The sequence below is a fragment of the Ctenopharyngodon idella genome, chromosome 19 (assembly GCF_019924925.1).
Source record: "Ctenopharyngodon idella isolate HZGC_01 chromosome 19, HZGC01, whole genome shotgun sequence".
In the NCBI taxonomy this organism is placed as follows: domain Eukaryota; kingdom Metazoa; phylum Chordata; class Actinopteri; order Cypriniformes; family Xenocyprididae; genus Ctenopharyngodon; species Ctenopharyngodon idella.
Window position 1 is genome coordinate 31883727 of NC_067238.1, and position 13475 is coordinate 31897201.

Below are 13475 nucleotides of genomic sequence, written 5' to 3' on the forward strand. Positions count from 1 at the left end.
ATATAATTAACTCTAAAATAAAATTAAATAAAATAAAAAATAATAAAATCAAATAAAAATCAAATAAAATAAAAAATAAATTAAAATAAAATAATAATAAATTTAAATAAAAATAATATACTTTAAAAATAATATAATGAAACAATAAAAAATAAACTAAAAAAACTACAATAAAAAAACTAAAATAAAAACTAAAATAAAATAAAATAAAAAATAATATAATAAAACAATAAAAAATAAACTAAAAAAATAAACTAAACTAAACTAAAGTAAATATAAAATAAAATAAAACAAAATAAAATAAAATAAAATAAAAAGCATCTTGTGTGCTATATTGTGCACTATATACTGTAAAATATTTATAAGGTTTGGGGGTCAGTAAGATTTTTTTTTTATATACAGTAAAGACAGTTAAAATGTTTTCAAATAATTGCTGATCTTTTGAACATTCTATTAAATTTTTTTTATTGCACTGAAAAACATCTGGTGCAGGATTTACTTTGAAACAATTTTAACTAAAATTGCTAGTAAAATTGCACAAGTTACAAAGAAACTGCAAGTAACGCATTGAATTAAACGTTATATTTTGAAGTAGAAAGATTGCAATAGCATTTTCTTGTAAAATGTATTATTTGCAATTTCGAAAATTCATTTTTTATAGTGCAGTTTCCAGAAAAATATGACAGCTTGAAAATAAATCATCATATTAGAATGATTTCTGAAGGATCATGTGACACTGAAGACTGGAGTAATGATGCTGAAAATTCACTTTTGATCACAGGAATAAATTATATTTTACTATATATTCACATAGAAAACAGGTTTTAAATTTTTGATTTTAAATTGTAATAATATTTCACATTTTTTTCTATTTTTATTGTATTTTTAATAAAAAAAAATAAATAAAAAAAACAGTCTTGGTGAGCATCTACAATCAAACCCATCAAATGTTGCGAGCTATTGTTAAAGGGGGAAAAAAATCAGATTTTCAGTTCATTCATTATCATAAGGCTTCTAAAAAGTTCATATGGACCAGGTTTTTTGACAAAAATTGCCATTATGATCTGTCACTGTATGAAAAAGAGCTGCAGCATTAGGGATTCTTCACAAGAAAACAAAAGGGTGGATAAATTCATCCACAATCCCTTTAAATGAGGAGGAGGAAAGCAGGGTTGGTTTACACAGTGAAGCTTTTCCTATAATGCGAAAGGCCGGAAAGGATGAATGAACAGTGGATCGATTCGGCTCAATAGTGTCTGAACATCACGACTTGCATTACTGTTGGCCTCAGCAGTATCTGCGGCGCTCCAGTGTTGTGGGTCAGTATCTGAAGTAAGGCTGGATGGCAGCTCATTTAAGAGTGGAGTGGTTTGTTTGTGCACTCAGTGTGTGACCCAGAAACTGGAGTGGAGTTAGTTGAGAATCAGCTGATCCAGAACACAAATGTACGTCATTAGTTAGGGTGAAGATATAAAGTGTAGGGTCTACTGCGAGGGCAGTTCACTCTGAATGTTGTCCACCGCTCTGACGGAGGCTGAAGCACTCATATACTGTATACATTATAGGAGAAAACAACTGTGAACAGATCAACCCTGCTGGTCTCTGACCATTTCATAACATTTACCATTAAACTTAATTTAATGTATTATTTCACTTTAAAACAAAATGTGCACTGCAAAAAGTGCACATTTTGGCCGATACCGATAATTCTTTATATTTGAAGCCGATAACCGATATATTGGCCGATAAATCTAAATCCATATCTTTATATATTTTTGACAGCCTGATTACAAAAACAAAAGTATCACCATTAAAAGCCATGTCCCAAACACACAATTATAATGTTCTTTCTCATTATAATTTTATGTAGCCTATATGACTGTACACTTAACTGTATTTTCCTTTTTGAAGTGTTTTCAATCATATTTCAAGCAATTCAAAACCATCATGGTGGATGGAAATAATCCATTATTTATCGGTTTTAATATATCTGCCAAATTTTCTTATTGGGCCGATAACGATAACATTAAAAATGAACATATATCAGCCGATACCGATATTGTGGCCGATATATTGTGCATCCCTAATTTTTGATTATTATCAATGTTGAAAACTGTTTAATATTTTTGTGAAAACTATGATATTTTTTATTCAGGATTCTTTGATGAATACAAAGTTCAAACTGAATCAAATTTAACATCTTCCAAGTAAACTTATAATATAGTGTATACATTATCCTCTCAAAAGAGTCACAGTAAATTACTGATAAACACTGCAAATGATTACCAACGTAGCCTAATGAGCTTAAAGAGTGCATTGCAGGCCTTTAAAGATACCATTATGCCCTTTTACAAGTCTTGATTGTGTTTTTGGGCTCTACTAGAACAGGTTTTCATGCTTGAATGTTGATTATTTTCCTCATATTCTCCATTGTTGCAGCTCCTCTCTTCCCAGTCTGTCAGTAACGCTCTGTTTAGTTCCTGTCTCTATGAAGCCCCGCCTTCTGAAAAGCACAATGTGCTCTGATTGGTCGGCTAGAGCAGTGTGTTGTGATTGGCGTTTGGGAAATGTCCCACCCCTTACCATAACCACCAGTTTCAACACACTACTAACTAACTCAACCAGGCCCCGCCCCTTTATTCTGCGTATGAATTATTTAAATGAGGAATATTGTGACGTGTTTGTTCCTGGAAGACTCACTGTAACATTTTTAAATATAAGATTCACCACAAAAACATGCATATCATGAAGCCAGTAGCTTCTTAATGGGGGAAAAAAAGAAAACATTAATATCAAGCTCGAGTCTCTGAGAGTTAAAATCCAAATTGATTTAATGTGACCGACTCGACTTTATCTGCTAGTCAGATCTGAGACCTGTGAAGTTGAAATTTGAGAAGAAAGTTCACTAGCGCTAGCTCAGAAAACTCTCAGCAGGGCCACTTCTCAGTGGACTCCTTGTTACACACTTACTAAAGCTCTAATTGAGCTCTTTGAAGACACACAGAGAAAGAGGGAAAGAGAGAGCTAATTGTCCCATATGTGAGCCAAGAAAAAGCTTCCAATCTTGGCTCTCTTTCCCAATTTCAAGCCATCATCTAAGATAAAGGGATTGTCCCTGCTCTATAAAGTAGGCCACCTTAATTCTGGAACTGGATACGGATATTGGACCCTGACCTGTGTGGGTCTACTGAATTCATTACAGCTCCAAATCCAATCTGGATCTCAGGGTACCGCTGGTCAGCCGGGTTCAAGTGGGAGATTTCCTCATCGCCTCTAAAGTTGGACTGGGTGGTATGACGATATCATTACCACGGTACAAAATGTCTATTGTTAGAGATTTTGCTATATTGAAACAGAGTTCAGTGTGGCACTCATGCTGACTGGCAATCGCGAATTTGGGACGTGCTCAATGTTAAAAAGTGTTATTAAGCACAATAGGCAGTAGGGGTGTAACAATACACAAACATGACGGATTGATTGATTCACGGTTCAGTATGGGTTCGGTACAGAAGGGGGGACAAATGGACAAATGAATATATAAGCTAATAAAGTGCATTAAATTTAGTGAAATGCTGACCTCGAGTTCATTTCTCTAGTGAACTAACATGCTGTGGACACTAAATGACTTGCCTGAGGTAAATGTAATGCTATGTGAGATATTATTCTTAAGCTGTTTTATTGATGTCTTTCTGCGGTTGAAACACTGCTTGAGCGATTACACCAACGTGAGTTCCAAACGGCATATATCGCCCTCCGAAGGGCACTTCAGAGTGAAAACAATCATGGCCGCCATACTGAAGGGTCGTTCCAAACCGAAGTGCTCAAAACTGGCCACTTCAAAGGGCCCTTCGGAATTAAGGATTTCAAAGGGTACAACTGATGGACACTTCAGGCCCCCATGATCCTTTGCACAGGGAAGTTGTTTGGCATCACAGAATGGGTACAGTTCGATTTTACCTATAAATGTATGTATAGTTTTTTTTCTTTTTTTCTATACTACTGTAATATTTATACGAGTTAGATTTGGTACATTATTATGGTCAAAACGACATTGTACTTCAACAAAAATACTTTACAGCTCCCTTTATCAGTCCATTCAAATGTTTCAAATACATAGACACAATATATAATATGGTGCGATAAACCAATAATAAATAAATAAATAAATAAAGTTAAACAAAAGGCGCAGCTTGCACAATCTACTCATCGTTCAGAGCGTGTTTTTTTGGGGATCAATTAGCCTACAAAATGTTTTTTTGACCTCTACACCCTTCATCCCTTCAAAGCTCTCACTCCGGAGGGTAAACTCTTTGAAGGGATTAGGGCATAGGGATGAGCCTTTCCGAATGGGACGCAGAGTTAAACATATTTAAGCACAGACGATCTCTGCGCTTTTTCCTGTTGTGGTGGTTAGCAAACAGCGTTGCATTACCATGCACGCCCCCTTCTGGATTGGAGTGTGGATCACCTTGTTACTGACCGTATTCGTCGTCTGACTGTATGAATTGAACCGTGACGCCCGTACCATGATAAAATACAATAATCCCCGCCCACAGCATACACAGAATAAAGGGGCGGGGCCTGGTTGAGTTAGTTAGTAGTGTGTTGAAACTGGTGGTTATGGTAAGGGGCGGGACATTTCCCAAACACCAATCACAACACACTGCTCCAGCCGACCAATCAGAGCACACTGTGCTTTTCAGAAGGAGGGGCTTCATAGAGACAGGAACTAAACAGAGCGTTACTGACAGACTGGGAAGAGAGGAGCTGAACAATGGAGAATATGAGGAAAACAATCAACATTCAAGCAGGAAAACCTGTTCTAGTAGAACACAAAAACAACATCAAGACTTAAAAGAGCATAATAGGTCCTCTTTAATTCGTCTTTGTTTCTTTACAATTCAATCATTTGATGCCAAGCAAAATGCACTACAAATATATTACTAATTTATGCAAGTTAAAAAAGGTAGTGACCCATTTTAAAAAGACACGACTTTCCTCTAAAAATATTCTCAACATTGAACTTGCTTAGCAGACAAAACAGAGGCAAAACGCTCGCTGCACATTTGAAACAGTCAAGGTCTTAAGAGAGATTATAAATAGCAAGTATTGCAAGCTAATATGGACACAAAGTACTGAGACAGATATAAATATTTAATCAGGAGCAAGAATTTTGAAAGCATTTCAAAATCCTATTTTAGGGATTTGTGACTTGTTGTTTCAGAAACAAGGCGTCTGTCCACTGGGAATGTGCACTTTCTACTTATAAAACTCTCCAAATCCACAAAGGAGAACCTGTCATCTCATTTTGTTTTTTGTTCTTTATGCCTTTCAAAAGAGTCTAGCTGCTATAATCATTATGACCTTCTCTTTTTCAGCTGCTTGGGGCAACACAAATTTGATATGTAGTCTCAGCAAATGTAACCAAGGAAAGTGATACTCAAAACTCGCCATTTCCTGCTGATGGGGAAATTAGTATACAATACATTAGCATTCAATACATCATTGTTCATCTGAAGTCAGACAGCACTGTATTACACATCTAAAACATAATATCCAGCAATATTATTGATTTGACTCCACTAACACTATCGGATAGTGCAAACTTGAACTGATTTGAGCTGAATAATCACACTGTTGTCTTTATATGTCTTTATTGCTGAATCAGTTTTGTTCTTAGCATGCAAACAAGAAGCTTATCCTTGCATAAAACTAAATGCATGTTCAAAATAAACTGAGATGTAACTGACATACCATAAAATGTACTGTGACACTGAGAGAATTAAACACTTGATTACTTTCACTGACAGCCAGTCCAGCATCTTAGTCTGATAAAGCTCAGTATCAGATCAATCCATCCTTTACTTGGTAACAATTCACTGAAGGAGAGCTGATAATGTCAAAGTGCTTCAATTAAAGCAAAATAATCAGGTAATGTCCCAAAAAGACATTGCTGTGAACATGACAAAAGCAGCCAGCTCCTCTAGCCTCAATTCAGATGAATATTAATCAGAGCTTAAATTAGACTGACTATCTTTATCCCTTCCCTTTGGCATCAACTAACTCTCTAAAGTAAAAATAGCTTTGAGGAGTGAATAAATAGACGTGCAGAGCAATCCATATCGATGAGACTGCATTATCAGCTCATGACACCTGAGACTTAGAATGAGAGTCTCAGTATGTGAGGTTTCTTTGAAGATTGATTGAGATCGATGCTTCTTACACTCTTAAAAATAAAGGTTCGAAAAAGTGGGTTTCACAGGGATGCCATTGAAGAACTTTTCAGTGAACAGTTCTTAAAAAGAACCTTTTTTTTCTTGGTGTGAAGAATGTTTTAAAAATCTAATGAACCTTTTTTCCAATATAAAGAAATAAAGACTCCATGGATGTTAAAGGTTCTTCATGGAACCGATATAAAACCTTTATTTTTAAGAATGCACTTATGTTCACATGGTTTATTCCTAAGAAGAAATGTACATAAAGTTCCAAGATAAGCAAGTGTTTTTACCCCATCTTAGAACTACAAAGAATGCTTTGAGAAACACTGAACACATATTTTACATTGCTCAGATGCATCAACTGAGAAAACTCACGGAGGAATGCTTGAACTAAACGCACGTATTCTGTTTCTTGCATTGTGCTTGGGTCATATTTCATTTGTAATGTTTTTGATCAAAACTGATTGATTTGTGCAAATCAATTCTTCAATGACTGACCAATGAGTGCATGATCAGAATCGCTTCACACCATTAAAGTCTTATTTTTTATGGAATATTGCAGCGTTTATTATAAATTATTTATCATTGTTTTGAATTCATGTTCCTCGTAATCTTGAATCAGAATATCTTCCCCTTCCTTTTGCGTCAGCATCTCTTCTCTTCTCTGATGACGAGGGTGGGGCAACATGTCACTCACATGAGATCAACCAATAGCAAACCACAACCATCCAATCAATTCCCTACAAACAAAATCAAGCCCCGCCCTACATTTGTTCTTGTTTGCGAAGTGTTTCACTCAGATATACATCACAATAGGGAATAAAAAATGAGAGAAACTTCCGTTTTCATGACTTTTAACATCAGACTTGCCTGATTTGAACATAAACAAATGAATGATATCTGAGAGCTTCAGCTGAGGAGACTATTATCAGTAAATAACGTAAAATAAACCAGGAAAAAGAGCTCAATTAAAGAAAAGCGCACCTATCAATGGTGTTGAGTTAAACCTCTCAAACTGGTCCGTGACTCAATATCCACTCTTTCAAAGCCTACAAGGTCTTAAACCTTCAAAACAAAGTTGTTACACCAATATCTGCAAGTCAACCGGTTTCAACATCTACTAGCAAACTTTTCATACCTTGAGAAAAGTTTCTCTCACTTATAAACCTACATTTTTTAGGATCGCCTGATGAATAGAAAGTTCAAAAGAACAGCATTTATTTAAAATATATTTTTCTGCAACAATTTAATCAATTTTTAATCAATTTAATGCATCATTGCTGAGTAAAATTATTAATTTCTTTTAATAAATAAAAACTTACTGACCCCAAACTTTTCAAAGGTATAAAGGTCAGGATTTCAAAATGTTCCCTTTGCATCCTAATAAAAACTCAATGTACCATTAGACTAATTTGTCTTAAATAAAGAATAAACCTGCTGAAGACGCCAAGTAGTCTGATCTGAAGAACTTTAAAACGTAACAAAGAACGTTTAATCTATAAAAAAAAAAAAACACAGCCAACTCAACTGCCCTATATTGAAGAAAAAGGCTCTTGTAACACTTTCTCAGTTCTTTTGATCAAAGATGAGAGCTTTCTCTCTTCAGAAGCTGTAGTCTGGCACATACAGTACTATCTCTCCACATTTTCTTCAGCGTTGCATACATATTAACATTGTGTTGCGCCAGATCAGTCTGAGTCTGCCTGGAGTGGGTGGGAGTCTCTCACCGTTTTGATCTCGAGTCGGTTCAGGGGCTTGAGAATGCAAATGTCTTTGAATGTCTCATGTGACCAGCGATCTGTCACCAGGCCATTGCAACATATATTCCTCTACTCAGTTTAACACGCTAGAAGCATAACTAGATTTTTCAAGCATTCCTCATTTTATACTTGACGAACATTTCAACAAAACATGCATATTTCTGTTGCTTAAAGTGCCCATGTTATGTTATTTTAAAGGGGTCATGAAGTGTTGTTTTGTTGTTTTATAATGTTTCCTAGGGTGCACTTATAATGTTAGTATGCTTTTTACATCAAAAATTGTCATAATTTAGAAATAAAAGGCATTTTTCCTACCCTGATTTGAATCACTTCAGTGAATGGATAACACCTTTCCATTTAAAATAGCCACGTATTACTCTCTCTTTTAGTGCATTTTTACTATTACAGCTCTCAAGGTTAACTAATCGTGAAAAACATTATGTTTAGATCGTGGCATGAAAGGTTGCAGTGATGAACATTGTAGTCGATCACAGACATGTTGTTGAGCGCATGAAAGCAGTGATCTCGTCATTGCAACTCAATTTCTGCACATTAACGAATGCTTTCATTGTAACTAACAGTGCAAACTCGATGTAAATAAGAAATTCGTTGAATAAAACGAGAGTTTTGGTCACTGACAAACTTGCTCTGTTTGATTGACAGCTCCAGTGATTGTAAAGGGAGCGTTCTTTGATCGTTTTCTATATATAATTTAATCACTGTTTAAATAACAGATTATTTTCATCCTACTAAGAGAAACAATGTGAAGTTGAGCGTTTAGTCACTGGTTTGATTTACTGACACACAGACAAAGAACATCTGACTGTACATGAATCATTAATATCAGATCAGGCCTTAGAATGAACACAGTTACTCACATGTTGTTGCATTACTGTCGAGTCCATATCGCATAAGTCTGTTTGCACCAAAATGTGATTGATTTACCAAAGAATCCACAGTGAAATGTACCGAATACAAATAAATAAAGCTCAACTGAGACATTCACATTGTTGAAAATAAATAACCATATTCCTAGCATTAGGATCCTTTGAAAGGTAATGTTATTTTAGTCCTGTATCGCTCTTCTCTCCTCCTCATCTCACTGACACACCAGTGGGCGGGGCTAATGTTGCAATGATGAAGTAGGCGTTGATTTCTTCTGTGAAGGCGGAGTTTCACCTATTCTGGGATGAGTTGTTTGTGAGGCCTGGTGTCAATAAAAGCTTTTATTGGACTAACAAGGAAGTTTTCAGTTCTGAAACTTACAGGATATGCTTATAGTAAGATGACCTCTGATATATCAAAACCTCAAGGAAAAGTTGATTTCTCAATTCATCACCCCTTTAAAGATTGCTAATTCTGTGTCTGAAACGGTTCGATCAAGGATTCGGTCTATCTAAACCCCGCCTTTCTGAGAGCCTCTGATTGGTCAGATGGCCCAGTCTGTTTTGATTAGTCGGAAACCAAACTCTCATTATCATATCTGAATTTCAGCTCTTCCTCAGAACTCGATATATCACACAGTAATGATGGCGTAGGTTTTACCGTATCAGTCTCATCAAAGTGGATTTGCTTTGGCAGCAGAAAACAGCGTCTTCTCGACATGAACAACACGAACCAAACTCTTCCAGTCTCAGATACAACTACAGTGTTTGAGGGCGGGGCAAAGCAGACACTGTTCGCGAGCAGCCAATGGGCTGGCATTATGCAAATTAGTTAAAACCTACGTAGGTTTCAGGCAGTTCAGAATCAGTTCTTTTAGGAGACAAAAACTCCATTTATCTGCTGATCTTTGAAACTTTGCAGACCTTTTACATTCACAATCAGCTGTATTACACACTACATGAATGGTAATATCCCAAAAAGCATAATTTAGTGCATATCACAAATGCAGGAATCTAGTGTTTTGCTGTCTTATAATATGTAAACGTCACTCTAAAAGCAGAACAGCATCCACTAAGGACGAATCATTCAGAGCATGCACTAAACAGCCCTCCAGCTGAGTAATACTGCTGTCTTCTTCATTCAGGCTTGGTTTCAGCTTATATGTCACGTCCCTGATGACCAATCACGAAGAAGAATCAAAAGTGTTTTGAAGAGCCAAAGCATTTATACAAGAACGCCCCTGAGATGATACTGCAAACCATACTAGGAAGGGTTTAATAATCACTCAGAGTTTTGCAACAGTTCTTTAGGCAGTGCCCATTTTTCAGTGGAATAATGTACTCTCCCTAAAGATCCATTATGTTTTGTGTGTGCATGCCCTTAATGTAAAACACAAATTCTCTTGACTGTATATGCTGAGACAGGACATCTTCAGTATGCTGACTACAAAACATTTGGAAATGTAATTCTAGCTTTTGGACCAACTCAGGATGTAAGTGACAGTATTTGGTATGATGTTAAAAACAAAATGTTATGGGACGTTTTCATTCTAAAATGGTAAGATGCATTTACCCTATCTTCATTAAATTTGAGTCAAGGGAATGCTTAATCACATTTATTCACAAAGTGCATGTATAAGATGAATCAGGGCTCTAACAATCAAACATTTTCCATTAAAATGGTCAAAATCAAAAGCCAAAGAATCTAAGAAATGCAAATGGAATTGCAATCATATTTGGAACCAGACCAAATCGGATCAAACAAGAATCCTCTTAAAGGGATCCTTGATTATGATTTCACTTTTTTAACTTTAGTTAGTGTGTAATGTTGCTGTTTGAGCATAAACAAAATTTGCAAAGTTACAACGCTCAAAGTTCAATGCAAAGGGAGATATTTTCTTTTAAAAGGACTACAACAAACGGCTGGTAGGGACTACAACAAGCTTCTTCCCGGGTTAGTGACATCACAAACCCCAAAATTTACATAAACCCCGCCCCCAAGAACACACAACAAAGGGGGTGAGGCCATGTTGGGCTGCTTTAGAGAAGAGGAAGAGTTGTTGTAGTAGAGTGTTGTTCATTTTACACCACAAACGAGGGTCAATTAAACGCTGGATTTGCACAAAAGATTAACATGACGGCACATGCTAGTGGATGAGTTGAATCAACTCCACAGCAACTACATAAATTTATCCACTAACCATTCAGAAACATTTAAAAGTTGTAACTTCTTCCTGAGTCTCTCCATCAGTGTCGACTCCGGTTTGAACAACGTAAGGCTGAACACCGTCGTCATTTTGGCTGCGTGAGATTCTCCAGCTTTGTTGTTGTTGAGCAACCGAAGCGCGAGCTGTTAAAGCTCCGCCCTCTTCTGGAAAGGGGGCCGGGAGCAGCAGCTCATTTGCATTTAAAGGGACACACACAAAAACGGCGTGTTTTTGCTCACACCCAAATAGGGGCAAATTTGACAAGCTATAATAAATGATCTGTGGAGTATTTTGAGCTGAAACGTCACAGTTCAGTTTATCTGTAAAAGATTCTTATTAAGATTCCTTAAAAACTAAAATTCCAATCATCATATTTCTGTAAAGTGAATGTTTATTCTTAGCGTTTCATAATGTTTACATTTTGCTGAAAATCCTATAATAGGCTGTTTAACAACAGGTTCCATCTTAACCCATATACTGTACTCTACAGTGACACCATGCAGGGCTATTGGGGCATGTTGTCACAAAAGATAAACATCTTTTTAAGGAATTGTATCTTTTTTCCAGTGCGAGAGGAAATATCCGATAGCTTTTTTGTAGTCAATGATTTAAGCCTGTGCTTGTACAAAAAAAAAAACGACCCTTACGAATAGTTACCCAAGTAAAAAGGACGCAAACTAGCCCTAGCTATTATAAGTCTGAGCTTTATAAGCTATTCCGTCATTCCACACACCGAATTTAATAAGCATAACTCACTAGATCACACATGAGATTGAAGTTAACTGATGTTAATTCTTCACATTATTCCTGGTTCAACTGATCTGCCAATACGATAGAGTTACAATCGATAAGACGTCATTCAATACAAGTTTCGGATCACACAGCTACAGATGTCCTCAGAGATTAAAAAAAAAAAAAAAAAAAAAAAAAAAAAAAAAAACCTACCTCGCATTGGGTTTTGAATCCAGAGGATCCCCCCGATGAGGTGTGGGGATTGCCCTAACATCATGGTACCAGGGCAGGTGGTCGAAACAAGCGAAAACACCTGTCTAACAGCTCGCGCGCCTTATGAAAGCTGATTATTAATAACGCTCTCGCGCCAGTCTCCTCAATGAAGAGCGCATCGCATCCCAATGACCTAAGTGTCGCACAAAATACGGCTTCTAAACATTAAAATGGTTAATTCGGAGTATGCACATGCCGAATCGTGTTCCGTTCCTCTCAATGGTGTTCCGCGGTGAGATGTGAATCGGTGGGTGGACGTGCAGATGCTGAATGATGCAGATCGTGAATCTTTACAGTACATGCATAGACTGATTTCAAGCCCACGGGCCCCGCGAGCCCATCTCTATGTCATATGTTTCCAGCGCGAGAGCAGGGCAAAGATCTGCGGCTGATCGGCAGCCAATCATAATCCCGACCCGCGCTGCGTTTGTTTATTTGTTTGTTTGTTTGTTTGTTGTAGCGTTTCTTTCAATACACATTATTTAAGCATGAATTCAGCATTGAAGTCTTACCTTGAACAGCCATGCTGCTACTCCATGAGTTCATGCATTATGGGAGTAAAGCTGTCGGGTGTCTGAGTGACTCTGCCAAAGCGTCTTGCTTATTAACACTTGCAGCCAAACCTCTGTCGAGCCGAGCGTTCTGGTAAAGCCTGAATGAGCTCTCAGAGGACCATGGGTATTGTAGTTGCACCTTAAAGTTACTGGAACTATGCTGTTAGACTGGATTCTTCTCATTGTATTTAGGAAGCATGGACAAGTTTGTGTGTGAGTAAGTGAGAGAGAGAGAGAGAGAGAGAGAGAGAGAGAGTGTGTGTGTGTGTGTGTGTGTGTGTGTGTGTGTGTGTGTGTGAGAGAGAGAGAGAGAGAGAGAGAGAGAGAGTGTGTGCGTGCGTGTCTTTTGAAAGTGTGTGTGTTTGAGAGAGAGAGAGAGAGAGTGTGTGTGTGTGTGTGTGTGTGTGTGAGTGAGAGTGTGTTTGTGTGTGAGAGAGTGTGTGTGTGTGTCTGTGTGTGAGTAAGTGAGAGAGAGAGTGTATGTGTGTGTGTTTGAGAGATAGTGTGTGTGTAAGAGAGAGAGAGAGAGAAAGACTGTGTGTGTACGTGTTTGAAAGTGTGTGTGTTTCAGAGAGAGAGAGAGAGAGAGAGAGAGAGATTGTGTGTGTGTGTGTGTGTGTGTGTTTGAGAGTGAGTGCCTGTGTGTGTGTTTGTGTGTGAGTAAGTGAGAGAGAGTGTGTATGTGTGTGTGTTTGAAAGTGTGTTTGAGAGAGTGTGTGAGAGTGTGTTTGTGTGTGAGAGAGAGAGTGTATATGTGTGTGTGTGTGTGCGAGTGCCTGTGTGTGTGTGTGTGTTTGTGTGTGAGAGAGAGAGTGTATATGTGTGTGTGTGTGTGTGTGTTTGTGTG

General features: G+C 37.2%; 1 protein-coding gene across 3 annotated transcripts in view; it reads right to left on the reverse strand.

The window, feature by feature from the left end:
* samd12 (sterile alpha motif domain containing 12) overlaps positions 1-12827 on the reverse strand; it is a 96658-nt gene extending 83831 nt beyond the window's left edge. For 2 of the 3 annotated variants that reach the window (XM_051873139.1, XM_051873138.1), the window contains exon 1: positions 12015-12402. In XM_051873139.1, coding sequence (XP_051729099.1) covers positions 12015-12078 — 64 coding nt within the window. In that variant the 5' untranslated portion in view covers positions 12079-12402. Of the gene's footprint in view, positions 1-12014; positions 12403-12586 lie in introns of those variants that run through there. The other variant, XM_051873140.1, reaches the window with a different exon arrangement.
* Between the last annotated feature and the right edge of the window lie 648 nt (positions 12828-13475).